Source organism: Elgaria multicarinata, chromosome 8, assembly GCF_023053635.1.
Source record: "Elgaria multicarinata webbii isolate HBS135686 ecotype San Diego chromosome 8, rElgMul1.1.pri, whole genome shotgun sequence".
NCBI classification, from domain to species: domain Eukaryota; kingdom Metazoa; phylum Chordata; class Lepidosauria; order Squamata; family Anguidae; genus Elgaria; species Elgaria multicarinata.
This window is the reverse complement of record NC_086178.1, coordinates 93,993,967-94,014,124: the sequence shown is the minus strand read 5'-3', so window position 1 is coordinate 94,014,124 and position 20,158 is coordinate 93,993,967. Positions and strand designations below refer to the sequence as shown.

Below are 20,158 nucleotides of genomic sequence, written 5' to 3'. Positions count from 1 at the left end.
TCGCCTTCAACGGCTTTTCCGCGGCGCGTCCCCTTTTCCTCATTCGCTCGCCAGCGGCGCATGCGTCGTACACTGCACCTAGGAGACGTGAGCGAAATTCCCGTCAGTGGGGGCCGTGTCATCGCGAGACGCGTGCCTGCGACGCCATCCTGTCTGCCTCAGCTGCGTAGCTTGTTAGTTCGCCGCCCGTTAAACGCTTCCTTGCTCTTTGTGGGGGAAGTTCAGCGCTGCCGTTTGCGCCGATCGACTGGGGAAGTGGGTGAGGTGTTGCCGGTGAGTGGGGTGGCGGGAAGAGGCCGGGCAGCCCCGCCGCCGATTCGCCGGGAAAGTATGAGGCGAGGTGGGCGGACCTGCCTTCTCGGTTCCAGAGAAATTAGCGGGCGCCTTGGGCAGGTGGCGGGAGAAATGGGGGGGGGAGCGGAAAGGGCTAAGCCGCGGGGGCCTCTGAGCGCGCGAGAGGCTTCTATTCTCCTCGCCCGCCATTTTTAATGTAGCGGTATAGCGGTAATAGGAGAGGGGAAGAGTAGGCGCCGCGCCGGGGTTGAACGGAGGTATCTCTGAGGCGCGGTGCCCTTCAGCCTACATAGTATAAAATGGTGGCTCAGTTCTCTAACGGCCACCGCTGCCGGAACAGTAGGGCAGGCCGGGAGGGAAGGGAAAACAGACACACAAACCACGTCTCCTGGGCTTGACAAAAGAAGAGGCGGCGCGTGCGCCGCTTCCTCCATTGTATCTCGGCCTGGCTTACGTTTGCCGACGGAGTTTCCCCCCCTCACTCCCCCCCCATCCCCGCCTTCTGAGCGCAGACATTCTCTGATCTGTCACGCCCCCTTACCCCCCCCCCGGCTTCTGCGCCTGCGTGATGGGAATTTCTCTGCGTGCTCTTTGGAGGTTTGAGCGTAGTGTTATTCTCGAGTGTTTTAAGCATCGTTGGTGTTTGGGGAGCCTGTTTTAAGCCTGTGTATTTTTCCCGGCGTGTCCTTAACGGCGTGATAATAGAGATCTTGTGCTCAATTACTTCGGAGTAAGTCTTCTTGAATTCAGTAGGAATTACTACTGACAAAATATGCATAGTTTAGGACTGCGAAATGGGTAAATTCCTTCCAGTACTCATCTTAAAATAAAGCCCAGAATATTACTTGTGAAAAGTTGCAGCAAAGGATAATCAGTAGTAGTAACAATGATATAAGCATTAGTTGCGATTAAGATTAAAAATAAGTACAGGGTGGCCGTTAGGTATAAGGAGAGCTTGCATGCTTACCAACAGCAGATTGGTCTGGTCTTACCTTTGTATCTCTTAATCAGCTATAAGGCCCTGATGCTGATTGTTAATGGCCCATTTGACAAGGTCATTGCTACAGATAATCCACTTTTGAGAAAAGGAAAAGAACAGAGTTGGTAATCACTGTGCATGCCACTTGAAATATGTAGACAGCTACTTCAACCACGACAAATTGTGAGCATGTTCAAGAAATTGCAAGACTAAAGCCAGGAAATCATACTTCTGTCTTCATGGAGTTATAGGATTGTACTATCATCCCAGGAAACATATTGGCATTTTATGGTTTACTTGGTTAACAAAAATGAATGTATTCTCATCTAGTTATATAATATAGTTCTAAGGTAATGAAATATTTTTTTCGAAGTAATGAATATAATACTGTGTGTACAGCGTCACTTCAATGAAAGGTAAACTTACCAAGTATGCCACTAGGTAACTTGGACTACAGTTCTCTGTACACTTATCTAAGAGTAAGCCCCATTGAACAGAGTGGGACTTAATTCAGAGTAAACATGTATAGGATTGTGCTTTCTGCTCTGTTCTTAGGTATCAAGTGGGACTTAAGGTGCAATCTTATCTGGATGCCTGTCAATCTTCGAAAACAGATGCTGTCAGGCATCCTATGCAGAGCGGGAAGATGCGATGGTGATCTTGTCCTCTGTGGTTCTGCCGCTCTGAATTATTGTTAGATGGGCTTTTTGCCTTTCTAGCTAGGGCTCTGTGGAGGGAGAGGGAAGGCGGGTGGGGAGGGCCAGGGATAGCTCTTATCCCTGCCTCTCCAGTCACCTCTCCTCTCTGCCCTTTCCCTCCTCTCTGAGATCACCTGTGCAGCTTCCTAGAGGCAGCCAACACAGTTCTCTCCATGCTGGCAGCGGGAGCAAGGGTAAGCTTGGACTCCCGGGTCAGAGCGCTGACTCTGACCTCAGATCCAGGAATCCGAACTATAGTCTAGGGGCCATAGGATTGCTTTCTTAATTTACTTGAATGAATAATGTATTACCTTACTGTTGCTTACACTATTCAGGGATCTTCAAACAAAAAGATAGTGCTTTAATTTTTGGTTTTGCCTGAAGGGCTATCCAAAATTCAAAATATAAAACGTTCTTCCATAAGAGGTATTATCTTATATGCTACTGTGTTGGATCGTTTGGAAATATCTCATTCTACCCCGTCCTGTACATATAGTCATATTTCTGTGTATGCAGGGAAAACGCTATGTAATATCCTTTTTGTATACCACTGTAGTGTGTTGCCAAAAATGAACATGGAGAGGAAATGGCAACAATTCTCTATAGAATGAAACAATTTTAGTTTTGGCCTTGACTGGTTGCAGTCAAAGTTAAACTTTTTTTAAAAAATAGAGTTTATTGAATTAGTCCGAAGACCATATCAGAGTTAAGCAATATGAAGTGGTACAAATAATTGTTTCTTTAGCGAGCTTGTTGCCATTGGCTAGGGTGCTGATTTTTTTCCGGAGACCTTTGGTGGGGAGTTGCAGGCTCCAGTAGAATAAAGGTCCTGAGAGAGAAGTGCTTGCTAGTGTCTCCATTCCACCCTAGTCCTGTAAGTAGTGATGTTGGTTTTCCGAAAACATTAAATTGGGGAGTGGTAGTCTGATGCCCTAGAGAGTGAATTAATTTATCACGTTTATTTTACTTGTATTAAGTAAACAACGGAGCTAAAAAACAATAAGGGACCCATGTTAATTTTTTGTTCTAATACACCATAAGTATTTGACCTGAAATATTTGAGAGGGGGGGAAATAAAGCACACTTAGGTTATGTAGATATTTTATTGGAATACTTGTAAACATTAAAAGGTAATTAGCATGTTCATCCCTTACGTTGTTTAAATTTAAAGAAAAGATACTGAAAAGTTGACAAACTAACAAATTTAACAACCCAAAGAACTGTGCATAATCTGTTGACAACCAGTCATCTGCAACCTTGAAACTATCAAACTTGCATAATACTGCATTTGCAACTGACATAGGGGGAAGGGTGATCCACAGAAAAAGAAAGCACTGAAAAAAATTCCACTCATCACTGCTTGCATGTAAGATCTGGTATTGCCTGTCTACTGCATCCAGTTCTTGAAGTTTTTCTGGAGAAGTTCTTCACTTCTTAATCTGCAAGATCAAAGGAAATGGGTGCAATTCTGTGTGCAGGTTAATTTAAAGTTAGTAGTTCAGGCTGTAGATTACAGTGGGATTTTCCTAACAAAATTAGGATGCAATAACTGAAGTGGTTGTTTAAGATTAAGCTGCCAGACATCAGTTTGAGAAAAAGAAAAATTTGGATTTACCGTGAAGTTTTATACTTTGTGGTAGTTGAAGAGCAAATTCAGGATGTAGCTTATCCTTCTCTTTTTCAAACAAGAAGTTTAGAAAGAAGTCACTTATTTGCCAAGAGAGGCATACCCATAGGTTTGGAGCTCTATCAACGAAGGCTGCAATACTATACATGTTTATATGGGAGTTAATCCTGTTGCACATAGTGACCGGATTCAGATAAAATCTTGTCATGGGCTATTTAATTCATGATGTGCCACGGTGCCTGAGGGCACCAAATTGGATATGCAATCCAACTTGGGGATTGTTGTGTTGTGCAAATCTGGCAACCATGGGTTATGCGAAGGTAAACAACTATGGGTTATACGAGTATTATAACACACACATAAAATACACTTGCCACACAACAAACCCTGAGCGGGGGTTGCATATTCAAAAAGATGGCCGCACACCACAGTCCTCAGTGGACTGTTGTGTGAGCAGCTCCAGCACAAGTTAACATCCCTCAGTGTTGGCTATGCTGGCTAAAGCTGATGGGAGTTGAAGTCCAGCAACATCTTGAGTGCCACACATTCCCCATGCCTGCTATGCATACTTACCTGGGAGTAACTCCCATTGAACTAACTTCAGAGTAGACATGTACAGGAGTGCACTGCTTAAAGTTCTATTCAAATAAATAAAAACTTTTTACAAATAAATTTTTTATATTGGAATAATTATAAATATTTTAAGACATGGGGGAAAGATGAAGGCACTGAAAAACGTTGTACTAATTTAACATGCCTGGACATTTGAAAAGTTACAGTTTTGAATTTAGATTTGTCTAGTATATCCATTCCAGTTACTCAATTTGATTTCTATTTTGTTCATTATGTTTCTAATTAATTTTATGAAACAATGTATTTCTAATAGTGGAAAATTCCACACTGCATCACTGATTAAATACAATATCAGTGTTGTCAATCCCAAAGACAACAAGACAAGACAAAAAGAAAAGAGGGACTTCTTGGCCTGAGAGATGTCCTCCCCTTTATGTTGCTCTTGACACTGTTCTTCTGTATTTATTTTAAGAAATGTGTTTACCTTTTCTTGTATTGTTTTAATATAATTGTTAGCTGCCTTGTGGATCCCTTGTGACTAAACGGCCAAGTAAATAACATTGTAAATAAAAAAAGACTATTCCTACCCCCTTGTCTTGGGCAGGGTAAAGTGTTCTACTATCTGAATGAAACTTCACAGTGATTTTAATTTTTCTTTTATCAGTTGGTGATAAAGGGTATATATCCCAGGCAGGAAAGTTATATTGCTCTGGAAGATTTTGCAGCACCTTCCTACCAAAGGTGGAAATATAAATATTGGGGGGGGTTGAGATTTAGTCCTTTTGTTGCACACATCTCTATAATACAATGTCAGTCATCTTGCTAAAGTGTACTTAGATAACTCATTCCCCATGTAGGATTCTTTAAAGGAAATAAAGAGGGCCTTCATCTGTCCAATCCGGGCCATGTGAAAAACCTAGGGTCCTCTTGGCCTGACGAAAGGTGACATATATTTTGTTACCTGGGATGCTCTTTCTGAAACTTTTAAAGGTTGCCACTAGGAATACAGTCTTAAGCAAAAGCTCCTTTAATGCTGTGGGTTCAGATGATGGTCCCATAAGAGCCTGTAACAGTTCATTTAACCTACACATTTTAAGTTAAATAGGATCTCCTTAGAATAGCTAAATTGGGGAATATTGGGGAATCTTCTAAATTGGGGAATCTTCTTCATTGCTAACTGGAACCATATTGGTTTGTGGTAGAATATCAGGCTGTGAAAAATGTGTCTAGTGGAAAATGCGATGGTTCTCCAGTTGATAGATTTAACCAGCGATCCAACTAGTATGGGGCTATTAAACCTCTTCTTTCCTTGCTGAGTTTTTTGATTCTCAAGGAAATGAGAGAAAAGGTGTGGGGAGAGGGAATGTATATAACATCTACCCTGCAGCAAGAGCATTTGTGTCTTCTACTGTGCAAAGGAACTGGTGAATAATCTGTTGGCCTTCTGGTTCAGTTGAGATGGCGAAGAAGTTCAGAATTAATTCTGTGTCCATAATCTGCCTGGAAAACTGCCCAATCCAAGTACCACTCCACTTAGCATACTCCATTTGACAGCTCAGTCAGCCTTCTTCAGTGTTCTGAGAGCCTTGAAAATATTCTGCTTTCATGTACAGGCGCCATCCAATGGAGGAGCCACATCCATGTGGGGGTGTTGGGAGATATGGTTCCACCATGGGTACTTAGTGTGGGGGTGGGGGGGTATAATTTTACTTACGTAGTTTCTCTCACACACAAACACCTCTTTGTCATGGTGTTTTCCATATCGGACAGTGCACAATGACCTTATACTTCCAGAAGTAATTTCCTAAGAGCAAAGTTTGGACCTTTCTTTTCTGAAGTAAGATTGGTGTAAAGAACTTGGGTACAAAACAAGGGATGAAAGTAGAGTGTATGGGGTATTCCCTAGTTGGGTTGCAAGCAGAAAATCTTTTTTATCCTTGGTCTGCACTAGGTCTCTAAACATATTTTTACCTAGTTAGTGGCTAGGTCAGACTTGCCATGGCTTGTTCTGGCTTATTTAAGGCACCATCCTGAATGTTCAACCTCTTATCATGGGTTGTCATGTCATTCAAACTTATCTAACGGGTTATGCGAGGGTTAAACAAACCTTGTATAATCGATGGCCTGCTTTAGGGGCAGCAAGTTTGTTTAACCCTTGCATAACTCCCACTAGCCAAATTTGCATGATATGTTTCACAGTCAGGGGTTGAGTATTTAGGATGGTCTCTGCAGGTGCCATGTCAGGTCATCTGAACAGCTCCATTGTTAATGTTAACAAAAGTTAACATAGAAAGACCTGGATCAGCAAGATAATTGCAGAGGGTCAAGGTCGTTGTAAAGGGAAATTTGTGGCATCCATCATAAATAGACGTGTTAGCTGGTGGGACAGAACTGCCAGTTTGCTTGCCTGTAAGATGGCTCCACAAGAGAACACAAAGTGGGATGGACAAAGCAGACACATTGTTGGACTAACTCTTGTCTACCTGCTCTCTTAGGTCTGGTAAATTGTTCCTCGCTGGGCTGGTTCCATTCCTTTCTCGTTATTTGGTCTCAAAAGATTGTGGAAAGGGTATTGCCATACCTGTCTCTTGCCATGGGTACACATGATTTATAGTTTGAGGCTTTTCTTCTGGTTCCTCCCATTGAAGGGGTTTGGATGCTCTTGCTAAAGGACATAGGGAAACGTTCAATTTAAACAAGCGTTCTTGCCTAGACTCAGTTGAAACATTATCCTCTCCACCTGATGACTGATTCTTCTCTTTTTCAAATGTTTGTGAAGCCTTGGATTTAGGTAGCTCCTGGGGAGGTTTATAAGCAGGCTATTTGTTGCCCCAAGCTAGGGTGACAGTGTAGGGTTTTGCTTAGACCCTCTCTGAACAGATTATCTCCTGTTCCCAGAAGGTGATGTTGGGAGTGGGGGTGAATTAGAAGTGCCCAGGACCAGGACTTAACTGGCCATCTGCAGGGCCTGCCCTATCCCTTAGTCTTGGGGCAGGGGAATTGTGGAAGTTATATAGGTACTAGAAGAGCTCCTGCAGTGGTGCTTGTCATTTATTTGCTGCTTTTGCATCTTCTTAATTCACCTTTGTTGAATCTTCTGCTCTGCTGCCTGTTGTTTGACTGTCTCCCCAGCTATGGCGGAGAAGGTTTCTCACATGAACGCATGAGACCCTGAGCTGGAAATTATGGTGTGCTCTTTAGCCCCCTCTGCTTCAGCTCTGAAGAAGGGGTTTCTTGCATGTGATCTGAAGCTATCTATGTGGGAAACATAGCAGGTCCAATAGTGTCCTTTTTCCTCTTTTTGGTAAGTTTTCTTCCTAAACTTCCTCTCAGTGCCCCTAGTCCTCTGAGTAAGGGGAGACAGGTGGTTGGGTTGGTATGCTGACAGGATTCTAATACAAGACGAGAGCCCTGTAAAAGCCCTGCTATTAGGCAGGGCCTATTCTGGGCAGAAGTGGGGAGAATCTATCACATCCTGTTCCTGTTTTAAAAAATGTATTCCTGCCTATAGCAGTACATAGAGCTTCATCCCAAAGTAAACTGTTCTCCCCCACCAACTGACAACTACTAAATAAAATTGGTGACAAGGACTTAAATTTCTTAGTGAATTGAACTACTTAACTTTTGGAGAGTTTGGGATTCTCATAGAATGCCTCTCCAAGTTGAGTCTAAATAGGCTCAGGCTTCTGGATATAACAAATCAAGTATATTACAATAGGAGGTTACCACTATGTGCTATTATGGATGGCTATGTTGACATGTGTGTGAACCCAACTATAGAGCTGCTGACCTTCCAGAGTTTCTTTAAATGTAAACGCACATGGCTCCTAACTCCTCCCCAATTAACTTGCACTCAATTTTCTCATAATACTTTTTCACTTAAAAATGTCTGCATGGCAACTTTCAATTTCAGTTAAAAATAAAAATAAAACATTTGGCTTGCCTCTTTCTATTTTTGCTGTCACTCTATCTTGCTGTTGAAATACAGCCTTGTGTGCACTGCTGCTGTCCTTCCCCAGTTTGCTCAATGTTATCCTGTGCCTATCAGTCCCTGACTCTATACCCTGGTCTCTTGCTTTCCAGCCACTGCCTTTCTAAGTTGTGAGAGCCCCAGTCCTGTGGTTCTCTACAGGAATCTTGTCTTGGCTCCTGTAGCTGGCATTGGAGCAAAACATGTATGTGGCTTGCATGTTGACAGAGGAGAGAGAAGTGTGGTTCGTATGCATTTTTAGAAAATAGTGGCTTTACCAGCCTGCAGCACTATGAATTAAAACAGCAGCACCCATTGCAATGATTGGGTATATGTACTGAATGAGCCAGTGCATGGCTGGGCTAATGTAAGAGGAGTTGGGGAGGCATTAGTACTTTCTCAAGCAGTAGAATTTGTCTTCATTGATAGATGCATCTCAGTTGAGGACCAGAGGTCTAGTGGGTAGCTATATGGCAGGCGGCATGAACAGGTCATGCTAGTTGTCCTGGCTCAAGACAATGGCAGTTGTAAATTATCAGAGCATTATGCTTTAAGCAATGTCTGAGCAGCTGTTGCGTTTTTTAAAAAAATGTTTCAAGATACTACTAATATATACAATCCTGCTTAGGAAGGGGTGGGGGTGAATCATGATTCTCATATGCTAAATTTGCTGTTTATGTTTTTTATGGTGTTTGATTTTAAACAGCAAAATGGACTGGGCTGGGAAACATAATGGTCCAAATGATTCATCTAGTGATGGAACAGTACGATTGCGTGGTCTGCCATTTGGCTGCAGCAAGGAGGAGATCGTTCAGTTCTTTCAAGGTAGCTCTAGTGTTAATGTCAAGTGACTTTCAGTGTTTCTATGTCTGCAAGATCGATTTTTGAAATAGTTTAATTTTTATTAGCTATTTCTGGGAAGGGAGGGGGGAATCAGTCTTTAAAATTTAGATTGCTAATTTTGGTATTCTGTATTAAAATACTATTAAACAGTTAAGAGATTGCATTGGCAGTATAGGATATAAAATTTACACGTTTAGTTAGCTTGTTAGGAATCAGAATTTGGAGTATGTAGTTATTAGATCATGCAATATAGATGGGCCTTTGTGATGTAGCTGTTGCTGTGTAGTCTGAACAAAGAGACAGTAATAGAATGTCTAAACCCATAAAGTTTAATGAAAGATCTTTAGTGTGTGTATTTGGGTTAGGTCGGGGGGAAGTTAAGTTATTTTCTTGCATTTGTGTAGATTTGCTTTAAGTATTTTCTACAGATGGGAATGTTTCAGACTTTAACACTCTTCCCCTTGATGGGGTTATTTGTCCTTGGGTTAAAGGGTTGGAAATCGTGCCAAATGGGATAACATTGACGCTGGACTACCAGGGGAGAAGCACAGGGGAGGCCTTCGTGCAGTTTGCTTCAAAGGAGATAGCAGAAAAAGCTCTGGGGAAACACAAGGAAAGAATAGGGCACAGGTGGGGATGGAGAGTTTGGGATGGTGTTAAATCTTTTTTGGGGGGTTGGGGGTCAGTATTGCTTTTGGGGGGGTTGGGGAGCATAAATTAACTGGCTATTTCTTTAAAAAAAAACTTATCACCCTAAGTAATTGGGAAGTATAGTAGATTTGGTGGGAGGGGGGGAATGGTTATACTATGTAGTTTGCTAAAACTGGGCTGTTGCCATTTTTATGGAGGGTGTTCTGTGATAGCCAGACATTTTTCAAAGCATTTTTTTACTGGGGTAGGGGGGAGTGTGGTTCAGAGATTTGTTGTATTTAATGTGCAGTTAGAATTTTTAGTCAGTAAAAATTAATCACAGAAATGCTTGCTTTTGCATTTAAAATTCCTAAAATTTTAAGTGACACTTGGAAAAACAGTGTACACTTCTATTGAATACTGAACCTAGATATAGAATTCAGAGCATTTGTGCAATTTGTTGTTGTTACTTTTTTCAAACATCACATATAAGTATTCTTACACTTGTACATTGTAAATCTTTTTTTACTCAGATATATTGAGATCTTCAAAAGTAGTAAGAGTGAAATCCGAGGATTTTATGACCCACCACGAAGAATGATGGGACAGCGACCTGGACCATATGATAGACCAATGGGAGGAAGAGGGGGTTATTATGGAGCTGGGCGTGGAAGTATGTATGACAGAATGCGTCGAGGAGGTGGTGGATATGACGGTGGTATGTGTATCTAATGACCACAGGCTAATGTCATTTTCACGTTCCTGACGTTTTGTCAAGAAATACAGAAATGACAGTAATTATAAAACATACCAAGTCTGAAATCTGGATACCTATCAATTTTTTTACCAGCCGTGTGACTAAAGATTGAAAAGGTATGGAGAGGCCTCTGAAATGAGATTTTGAATGTGGATGAAACTTGGTTTGCATGTCTTTGAGCCTGACCACGTTTATATATAGAAATTTGTCTTTATAGTTGATGTCAAGAAACCTAGATTATATACACAGTGTAAACATCTGATACTTACTTCTAAAGACCATTTAATGGTATGCCCACTTCTTAAATCTCACAGGATATGGTGGCTTTGATGACTATGGTGGCTATAACAATTATGGCTATGGAAATGATGGCTATGATGACAGAATGCGGGATGGGAGAGGTAAGATCAAAAAGCTTTACAGTATTTTTCAGCCATCAGGCTGTCTCACACTGGCTCCCAAGGCAAAGAAAAGAGGACTTCTTTCTTATTGTTCTCATATTATTTGAAGATATATGTGAACAAAAACTTAAGATTCTAACAAAAGGGGCAACTAAAACTAGGTTATTTAGAGCAGGGGTGGGCAGAAGTCGATCTCCAGATGCTCTGGACTTTAGCTTACTTAATCCCCTACCAGCCTCTGCATGGGCAGTGGTTAGAAACGCTGAGCGTTGAAGTCTAAAACATCTGGAGATCTTCTGCCAACCTCTCAATTAGAGATGAGATGGGTTTCTTTGAATTCTTCAATGTTCTGATTACATTCAAGTAAGTTGCAGAGAATGGTGTATATTGCTTTAGAGTTGCCAGTCACAGTATGTGAAATGTGAATAGGTGGGAAACTGCTTTTCTATGTAATTCGCTCTAAACAATGACATGGAAGAAATATTATTTAGCATGGAAGGAACCAAAATATTACTAGATTTTTCTAGTGTTAAACACTCTAGTCCACTTCTAGTTTTGAGATGAGTAAATGTACATTGGGAGTGCACATCCTCAGCTTCAGTAAATCCTGCATTTATGGACATACTTTGTTTTTAGGAATGGGAGGCCATGGCTATGGCGGAGCAGGAGATGCAAGTTCAGGTTTTCATGGTGGTCATTTCGTTCACATGAGAGGATTGCCATTCCGAGCAACAGAAAATGACATTGCCAATGTAAGTGTTGCAGAAAAACATTTAAATTGAATCAAATGCAGTTGCTGTAACATCCTAAACACTTCTAGATTAACCATTTTCCTTGATACTTTGCTAGAAGACAGCATGAACATTTAATTAAGTTATTAAACATGTGTTGTCTGTGTTACTTACACAAGTTGGCTGCCTCGGGTTATTATTTGAAAGGCTGTTGGCATTTGAAAGTACATGAACTTAATAACTTGTGTTGGAACACTAGTAAATTTAAATAAAGAGTAGTAAAAAAATCTGTTCCATTTTTTCTGATTGTTTGCTGTTGCACCAGTAAATGGAGTGTTATACTAACTTAGAGAAGATCCTTAAAATATTATGATATTACTGAAATTAGAACCCTGGTGGAATCATAGAGTTGGAAGGGGCTACTTAGGCCATTGAGTCCAACCCCGTGGTCAGAGCAGGAGTCCAGTTTTAAGCATCTCTGACAGATAGCTGCCCAGTCTTTGCTTGAATACATCCAGCAATGGAGAGCCAATCACTTCCCATGGCAGTTGGTTCCATTGCCTGACTGTTGAAGAACTTTTAGAAAGTTCTTCCTGATGTTGGCATTTTTTTCAAAGAAGCAAATGGGAGGCTTCATTTTAGTTGTCATCACCATTTATTGCTCAACGAGTTTCTTTTAACCAGCAATGTGACCTATATCAATTAAGCTGAAATGAGTGTTGGTATTCTTGAGTTTCATATAGAAATTATAGCAGCTGCAGCTCTCTGTAACAGGGAAAACTTTTCTTGGTTATTGATGTGATTTTGTGATCTTCTGTGCTGATTTACTTTACCAGTACTCTTATCTCATGAAATTCTCAAATGAAGTAAAGCTGATAACATAAATCCGGATCTATTCTTAAATCACTGTGTGACTTGCAGTAGAAAAATGCTCTCCCCCCCCCCCCCAAGGATGCAATCCTTTGCACACTTAACTGACAGGAAGTCCCATTGAACTTAATGACATTTCTGGGTAGAAATGCATGGGATTGTGCATTATTTTGTATATAAAAGACTAGCAAGAGAGTAAGTGCTTAAGGGCTACTAATTCAGTGGCTGTGCAGCTTGGAAAAGCTAGTAAACTAATTTGTGTGTGTTCTAGTAAATACTTTGCCAGCCAGTTTTTTTCCATGATCGTAGCTCAGAACAAACAAGTCCAGTCTGAAGTATTGCATCATTAGAGTAAATACATCTGCATGACTGGAGTGTGATGTTTCTTATGCCTAGCTAATAAAATGTGTAAAGTGAACATGATGTGCTTAAAATACTGTAGTTTACATTTGAGGAATGTCCCTGCCAGCATTAACTTAATATTCCTCACTTCTAGTTTTTCTCACCACTGACTCCTATAAGAGTTCATATTGACATTGGAGCAGATGGAAGAGCAACAGGAGAAGCTGATGTAGAATTTGTGACACACGAAGATGCAGTGGCTGCTATGTCTAAAGATAAAAATCATATGCGTAAGTTACAGCAAAATCAGAGCAATTAAAAGATGTTTGTATGTCTTAGAAGTAACATGAGAAAAGGGTTGTTAATATTTTCATCTCCACTTGATAACTGATTTTCAAAAAAAATCTAGAAGGTACGCAGTATTACGTAATACACTAACAGAATATAAATGGAGAGAGAACCCAATATACTAGTGTTTTTGAAGGTTTGTTTACACAGCCAGACTTGTTGTTCTGTCAACTATTTGTAGAGTATCTATTTATAAGGAAAGAAGTTATAAATTTCATTTGATTCTCTATCCAGTGTGCTAAGTGCAAAGGATATCTTTGACCTTTTGTAAATTATTCCCTGGTTTCATGTAGATAATTATGAACCTGTGTCAATTAGTTTTCCATTTATTGATGTGCTGTATTATTTTTATTTTAAAGAGCATCGATACATTGAGCTGTTTCTGAATTCAACTGCTGGAGGTGGTTCTGGAATGGGAGGTTATGGCAGAGATGGCATGGGTATGCTTGATTTCATACTTTTAATTAAAATTAAATATACACAGGATCTCTAGAGGCTAATAGTGAACACTGTTTTCCAGATCAAGGTGGTTATGGTTCTGTTGGAAGAATGGGAATGGGCAGCAGTTACAGTGGAGGATATGGTACTCCTGATGGTTTGGGTGGCTATGGTAAGTCTTTATTAAATGGGTAGCCAAACTATTTTGCATTTTTTGTCTCGTTTTTTCAATGCTAAAGTACCCATTTATAATCGTTAATAGAGAATATTGTGTAGTTAACTTGCATAGAAGTCATATAGAAAGGTGGCATGCTTAATTATTAATGATCTGATGATATGGAGAAAGATCCAACAGTGTCTGGCCGCTAGTGCTACTTGCACTAGAGGAAGCCAATTCTTGTGCAACATCAGAAGTGCTTGCTAGCATGATAGCCAGCCATAGTAATATTAGATTTTGTAATAAATGTTAAATTAAATGTGACTACAGGAATAAAACTCCTCTATTACTTTGTAGGTCGTGGCAGTGGAAATAGCGGTGGATACTACGGGCAAGGCAACATGGGAGGAGGTGGATGGCGTGGAATGTATTGAAGAGTGGCATTGAGACTACAAAGCATATTGGAAGGAAACAGTATCTGGTCTACTAGACTTTCTTACAAAACTTAATTTCTTTTGTATTGAAAACTTTATAATGACTGAAGGAATGTGTTTTCCCATTATTTGGTAAGCAACAGATTGTGATGGGGAAATCTGTTTTCTGTAGGTTTTATTTGTTGCATACTCTGACTTTAAATAAATTTTTTATATTCAAACCACTGATGTTGATACTTTTTATACTAGTTGCTCCTAAAGGTATGTTGCATATTCCAGAACTCTGTTTGTTTAAGAGATTTGATTCATTAAAGCAGTTGTACTGTAGGTTCTCATTGATACAACATTCTGTAAAATGGGGGGAAAAACATCGTTGATAATACATTTGTTGAAATTTGAAATTAAGTATAGCATAGTTTCTTTTAGTTAAGCTAATATAAACTGCTTGTCAGTGAAGACAAATTCCCATAGCAGTATGTCTCAAAATTGTGCTGGGCATGAAGGCCGTGAGTTTAAAGTTCTGGAATGACCTAATGCACAACTGCTATCTAAAAAAAAGCTGGTTGATGTCTGAACTGTATGCATGCCAGAAATCTAATCCTTAAAGTGTATGTTAAGTATTGGTACAAATCCATGTATCAAACTTCATACTTGTATCTTTGGCAATCAGATTTTCAGATACATTGTGTATAATATATTGACAATATAGGGGAGGGAAGCATCAAATTATTACTTTAGTAGACAACAATATCCATTGAAAAGTCAGTAATAATTTCCTTAGAAATAAAACATACAATTGACTTTGGAACATTGCTCCTATTGCTAAAGACTCCTATGTAAGGATTGTTGAGGGACCTGCCAGGCAGACAAACACTTCCAACAGAAAGTTTGGCAAATGATTAAATTACACAAATATGTGGTCCTCTATCTGTACATTTAACATGTAAGATGTTTGAATGAAATACTGTTTAGACACTTAAGCATTCTCTGTGTATTGACAAAAAGTACGAAATACTCAACTTCATTCATTTCAGCTGCTTGTCCTCCAAATTTTTCCAATAATTTGTCAAGTGTGATCAATTATTGAAAGTTTGTTACCTGTTTTTGCTAGTAATGTTATGTATGTAATAAATGTCTTATTGTGGGAGATAGCAAAAGAGACTTCATTCTAGGAAATGTGTTGTGTCAATTTATCTAAGAGCTATGTAAACTGAGAAGCGAACTAATGCATTTAAATGGTTGAATTGTTGCTTTAAAAAACCACTCAAAATCACCTTCTTAGGGGTGATGTACCTAAACACAACATTGGACTTACCATGCAATGTATACTGTATATTTGGCGGCAGTTGTGTGGGAGATTAGGAGTAAAGCGGTTAGGGCTTTGAGGTCTCCGTACTATCCTTGTACTGATAAATCATCACCAACACAGCCCGTCATCCCTGATTCAGATTACAAAAAAGATATAATGGCCTATTTACTCCCAAACCTTGCTTTGGAGTTTGGCATCACCCTAAATTTAACTGGAAGGCAGAGGCAAAGACAGGGGGTGGGGGCAGGGGGTCCTCAACGTCTAGCTGGACAAAAGTTATATGAGTTTGACCCAGCCTTCCATAGAAGTCAGTTAAAGAGCATCCTGCCTGCTCCACTCCTTTGAGGACTGAGAAACTTGACATCTGGTCATACACAAGGACTACATTTGTGAATGAGACTGGGTTTATATTGAACAGAGCTACAGCACCTGGAGTTACTGGCATAGCCATCCACTTTGGTGGTATATTCTGAGCCTCTAGAACAAGGGTGGGTAACTTGTGGCCATCTACATGTTTTGGCGTACAATTTGCATCAGCCCTAGCCACCATAGCAAACTATGAGGGATAATGGGAGTTTTAGGCCAAAACATCTGAAGGGCCACAAGTTTCCCAACTCTGCACTAGAGCAGCCTTCCCCAAGCATTGGCCATTCTGGCTGATGGGAGTTGTCATTTAAAACTTCTGGAGAGCACCAGGCTGGGGAAGGCTGCTCTAGATGTATGTACCCTGTATGAAAACCTTTTGATCCTTCATGCTTTTCTAGAAGCCAAAGCCGGTGGGGGAGAAAGTAGACATTAGGGATCATGGTCTGTGTGCTTTGCCCAGTCAGTCCCTCCCTCCCTCCCAGCCTCCATTTTAACAAAGCAGAACTTTAGTGGGAAATAAAAGTACCTCTGGAAATCCTAGTCCCTAACTCAGGAGCCCTCCTCATGAGTGGCTGCTGGAGTGTGATCCCTTAGTATTGAGGGGAAAGCAGCCTACATAGGATTATGGCTAACTTGCTGCTAGATCTAAGCCCTGCTCCTGAAAAGGGAATAAAGAGCAAAATTAAAACGATGGAAGAAAATAGAGTGGAAAAGTAGAGGAGAAAGGAGCGCTTGGGTACAAAGAGTAAAAATAATGGAAAAGTTTAGAAAGCAAGCAGAGAGTGACAAGGAGAAAATGTGGAAAAAGCTGTATATTTTCCCTTAATTTTAGATGTGAATAAGACACATGGATTTTTGTACCTTGAGCTAAGGGACAGTACTGAGAATGTAGCATTCTTTTCCTTAAACAAGGGCTTGGCATAAAATGTATTAGGGAAGTTCTAGGCATCTACTTTGACTGTCAATGTTACAAAGGTTAGCAGGGCAACAAGTTGTGAATCGAAAAGTAGGACAGATGTAGTCGACATGTTAGCTGGTGTGCTTCTCAAAGCACGGACTTGTTCCTTATAGTCTATATATAGAATTCCACCTTATAAATCTTTGTTGATTCTTCACTTGTTTGAGAATCCATCAAATAAATAAATATATGACAGTACTTACACTGGTTATACCAAATCTGGATTAAAAGAATTCAGGCAGGGTAGATAGCAGTTTCAAGTTGGTTTCTAGGTGACCAGGGAATTAATTCAAGGATACTGCAGCTTAAGTAGCATCATTCTATGTATACTAACTGCACTTACAGTAACAATAAGATTAATAATTGACTCCATTTTAGTATTTCCAAGGCATGCTGAAAATTGTCAAATATTTAATTTCCCAAAAACAACATTACAAACGTGTATTTCAAGTTACAAAAAATTGCATGTTAAACATTACAAATGTGCATTAATAAGTTTACAATTTTGGCACACATGCACCATAGAACCTGAAAGCCTGTTCTTAGACAATAAAATTTCTAGATGCAGGAATATCAAGCTTTGTTGAAAAATGATTCCAAAGGACCATTTCTATTACAAAGGGGTAATCTGACCCTTACCCCCACCCCAGTTGACTAATGTATTGCCTGAAGCAGAAGAGGAACTGGTTATGGTGAATTCATTAAACTCTCCATTTAGATTACAGTCTTACAGTAAGTAGTTACTATGCCACACCTGCCACGTTAGTGATGGTTGTAGGCTGGAGATGGATGAATAAATATAAGTGTTTAGAATGTCAGTAAACTACAGATAGGACTGGTTAACATGCCAGGCAAAGCTACTATTTAATACCTTTTATTGGGCCTGTCATGAACTATTATCACAAACAGTAAAAAGTGGTAACAGTTGTACAGCCTGTTAGTGTTTGTTTTGAACTAGTTATTTTGATAGCACAGAAGTAAAAGGATCCAATCTGGCATGTACTACCAGGCACTGTTGACACCAATCTCTCCTTACTATACTTTAGCCACGCTGCTTGACAAATACTGCAACCAACCAGAGTTATAGGACAATGGATTGTTGCAGTTGTGATCTTGGAAATGAAGCCCCTGTAGAATTTGCAGGCAATTACTTCTCAAACAAGAATTGGGCTAGATCCTATCTGAAAGTAAATTTAAAACCACAGCAATAGAAGAATAAAGTGCATGGTATTTATCTTTCCAGAGGCTACAGTGTTGTGCTTGGGGTGGGTGAGAGCCAAGTGAGAACATATGTTCCAACTTTTAAATATACTATAAAAAGTAAGTCATCTGGAAATCAGAATTGCTTTCAAATGTGCTTACATTTCCTTTTGTCACACTATTAAAGGTGCAGAAGCCCTAACTAAATGCACAACTCATCAGGTCTTTTGTATTCCTCATGGTTCTCATAAGTCTAAAGCAAGAAAGGGCTCTTTGCTGATCTTAAATCTGTGGTACTTGGGTGCTGTGGATACTAATGGTCATTTAGCAGCTCAGCAACACAGTCCACCTTTTCAGAAACCATAAAAACTATTTCATTAGCTACTGTGATTTTGTGTAGAGTTACTATCTTGAAAATGAAACAAAATATCAAATTATATAAAAAATGAATTAAATTAGAGGAAATAACTTTTTTCTCCTCTTTCTGGGTTAGATGTACACGTCAAATAAAATGGTACAAGTCAAATAAAAAGGCACCCTGGCATGTTTTATTATATTTAATACAAGGGTTTGCTATTGTGTAAGTATTCTTAAGAATTTGGTCTTAGAAATTTGTTTTACTGTATACACTATAATGCTTCTATTATATGAAATACAAATCTCTTAATTACCCAATTTTCCTGTAAACATCACTTCCACACACTCCAACCTGACAGAAATACACACAAAACTCTGATGTACATGGTTGTATAAGTTGTTTCTCAATAGTTTGATATCTACTTTTGATGGGTACAGAAAGAAAAGGCACCTATCAAGTTAGCCAATGTCCTTTAAGTACCCTTCTGTGGTACTGTTTAAAAGATTTTGTAACTGCTACATTACTGCATATTGTGGTGAGGAATTAGATTCCAACTGGACAGGAGTTCAGGGCATCCCTCAAATTCCTAACAAGTTTTCTCACCTGAGGCTCAGAACAGAAACATTTCACATTTTCCATTATCACCCCTCTCACCTGTCCTTCCTTGTGCTAGGCTCTCTCCCATATCCCAGTGCATATAATGTAAGACAGGGAGTTCTCAGGAAGAGAACTATATTGGGAGATCTCCCAGACCTGGCAGGCCTCTATCCAAGGTAGAGCTCCAACTGATGAGCATCATGAATCTTCCCATCAAGCGCAAGCACCGTTGTCCTGCATCACAGCCCTCTACCTTCTTACTCTAGCTAAGCCACCACACGTATACAAAGTGCTGCACTAACAGACGAGAGTCTTGGGGGGGTATGGGGAGGATAGAAAGGATATAAAACTGCACAGGATAATGAACCTCACTTCACCACCCATGAAGCTCTGCCCAGCTCCTCTCTGACTTCTAAGCATGTCAACCTATTCCCAAAGTAAGAACCTTGGAATGGTCATTTGTATGATAAAATGGCAGATGCATCGAACATGGAACATTCCTGCCTGTATGGATGATAACGTGTTGCACAAGCAGATACAAATCAGTCACTGCATTAGCACAACCTCACAAAACATGACATCATGCTGGCACTGCAGGAACATTAATGCAACAAAGGTTTTGGGAATGGGTGTTTACATGATTTTGACAATACAAAGGTATTGACTAGCGTTGCAGGAGTAGGTATAGCAACACTATCATACTTATCCTTGTAGAGAAGTGACATTTTATAAATCTGTAGATGACTCTTATGGCACATTGGAAGAACACCTCTGTATGAGCAGTGCATGACAGGAATCACAGACTCGTACAGGCTTTGGCGAAGATGGCAAAGGCAGTTCATTGTCAGAGCAGGCATTACAGAAAATTTCACCACAGTTCCTACAGTGATGCTAAATCAAGACAAAAAAAACCCCAGGTGATTTTCAAATCAACATAATCTGTGAACTAATCAATGGCTAATTAGCTCTAAATGCATATATCTAGATATTTTTGACTGTAATGTAATCAAATCAACATTTTGCACTTGACAATAATAATAACATGCAATAATTTGTTGCAATATATATAACAAAACATGACTTAAACCAAATGATTTGTGAAAACATCCATATCATAGTTTATGGGTCTTAAAATATGGAAATAGTATTGCTTTTGAACTGATTGTGATTTATGAAGTTTAGTGCTTGGTGCATACATAAAAATACGGGTATAATAAGCATTGTAAATATGGTATTGGATACCTGACCAACTTTGTCATCAGTATTAGTGTATGGAAG

General features: G+C 39.8%; 2 protein-coding genes across 9 annotated transcripts in view; one reads left to right on the top strand and one right to left on the bottom strand.

The window, feature by feature from the left end:
- Positions 1 to 104: 104 nt before the first annotated feature.
- HNRNPH3 (heterogeneous nuclear ribonucleoprotein H3) lies at positions 105 to 15,237 on the top strand. 6 transcript variants are annotated; one of them, XM_063133042.1, is made up of 10 exons: positions 105 to 273; positions 8,848 to 8,966; positions 9,476 to 9,614; positions 10,148 to 10,332; positions 10,686 to 10,772; positions 11,409 to 11,524; positions 12,870 to 13,005; positions 13,423 to 13,503; positions 13,584 to 13,673; positions 14,016 to 15,237. In XM_063133042.1, the coding sequence occupies exons 2-10, from the start codon at positions 8,852 to 8,854 to the stop codon at positions 14,090 to 14,092; spliced, it is 1,026 nt and encodes a 341-aa protein (XP_062989112.1). In that variant the 5' UTR covers positions 105 to 273; positions 8,848 to 8,851; the 3' UTR covers positions 14,093 to 15,237. The 6 variants fall into 6 exon arrangements, with proteins under 6 accessions (XP_062989112.1, XP_062989113.1, XP_062989114.1 ...); XM_063133043.1 differs by having other exon boundaries at positions 106 to 273; positions 10,148 to 10,287; XM_063133044.1 differs by lacking the exons at positions 8,848 to 8,966; positions 9,476 to 9,614 and having other exon boundaries at positions 109 to 273.
- A 2,739-nt stretch (positions 15,238 to 17,976) lies between these two features.
- The window catches only part of RUFY2 (RUN and FYVE domain containing 2), a 35,986-nt gene continuing 33,804 nt past the window's right edge, over positions 17,977 to 20,158 (bottom strand). For all 3 annotated transcript variants that reach the window (XM_063133038.1, XM_063133039.1, XM_063133040.1), the window contains one exon: positions 17,977 to 19,771. In XM_063133038.1, coding sequence (XP_062989108.1) covers positions 19,628 to 19,771 — 144 coding nt within the window. In that variant the 3' untranslated portion in view covers positions 17,977 to 19,627. The remainder of the gene's footprint in view (positions 19,772 to 20,158) is intronic.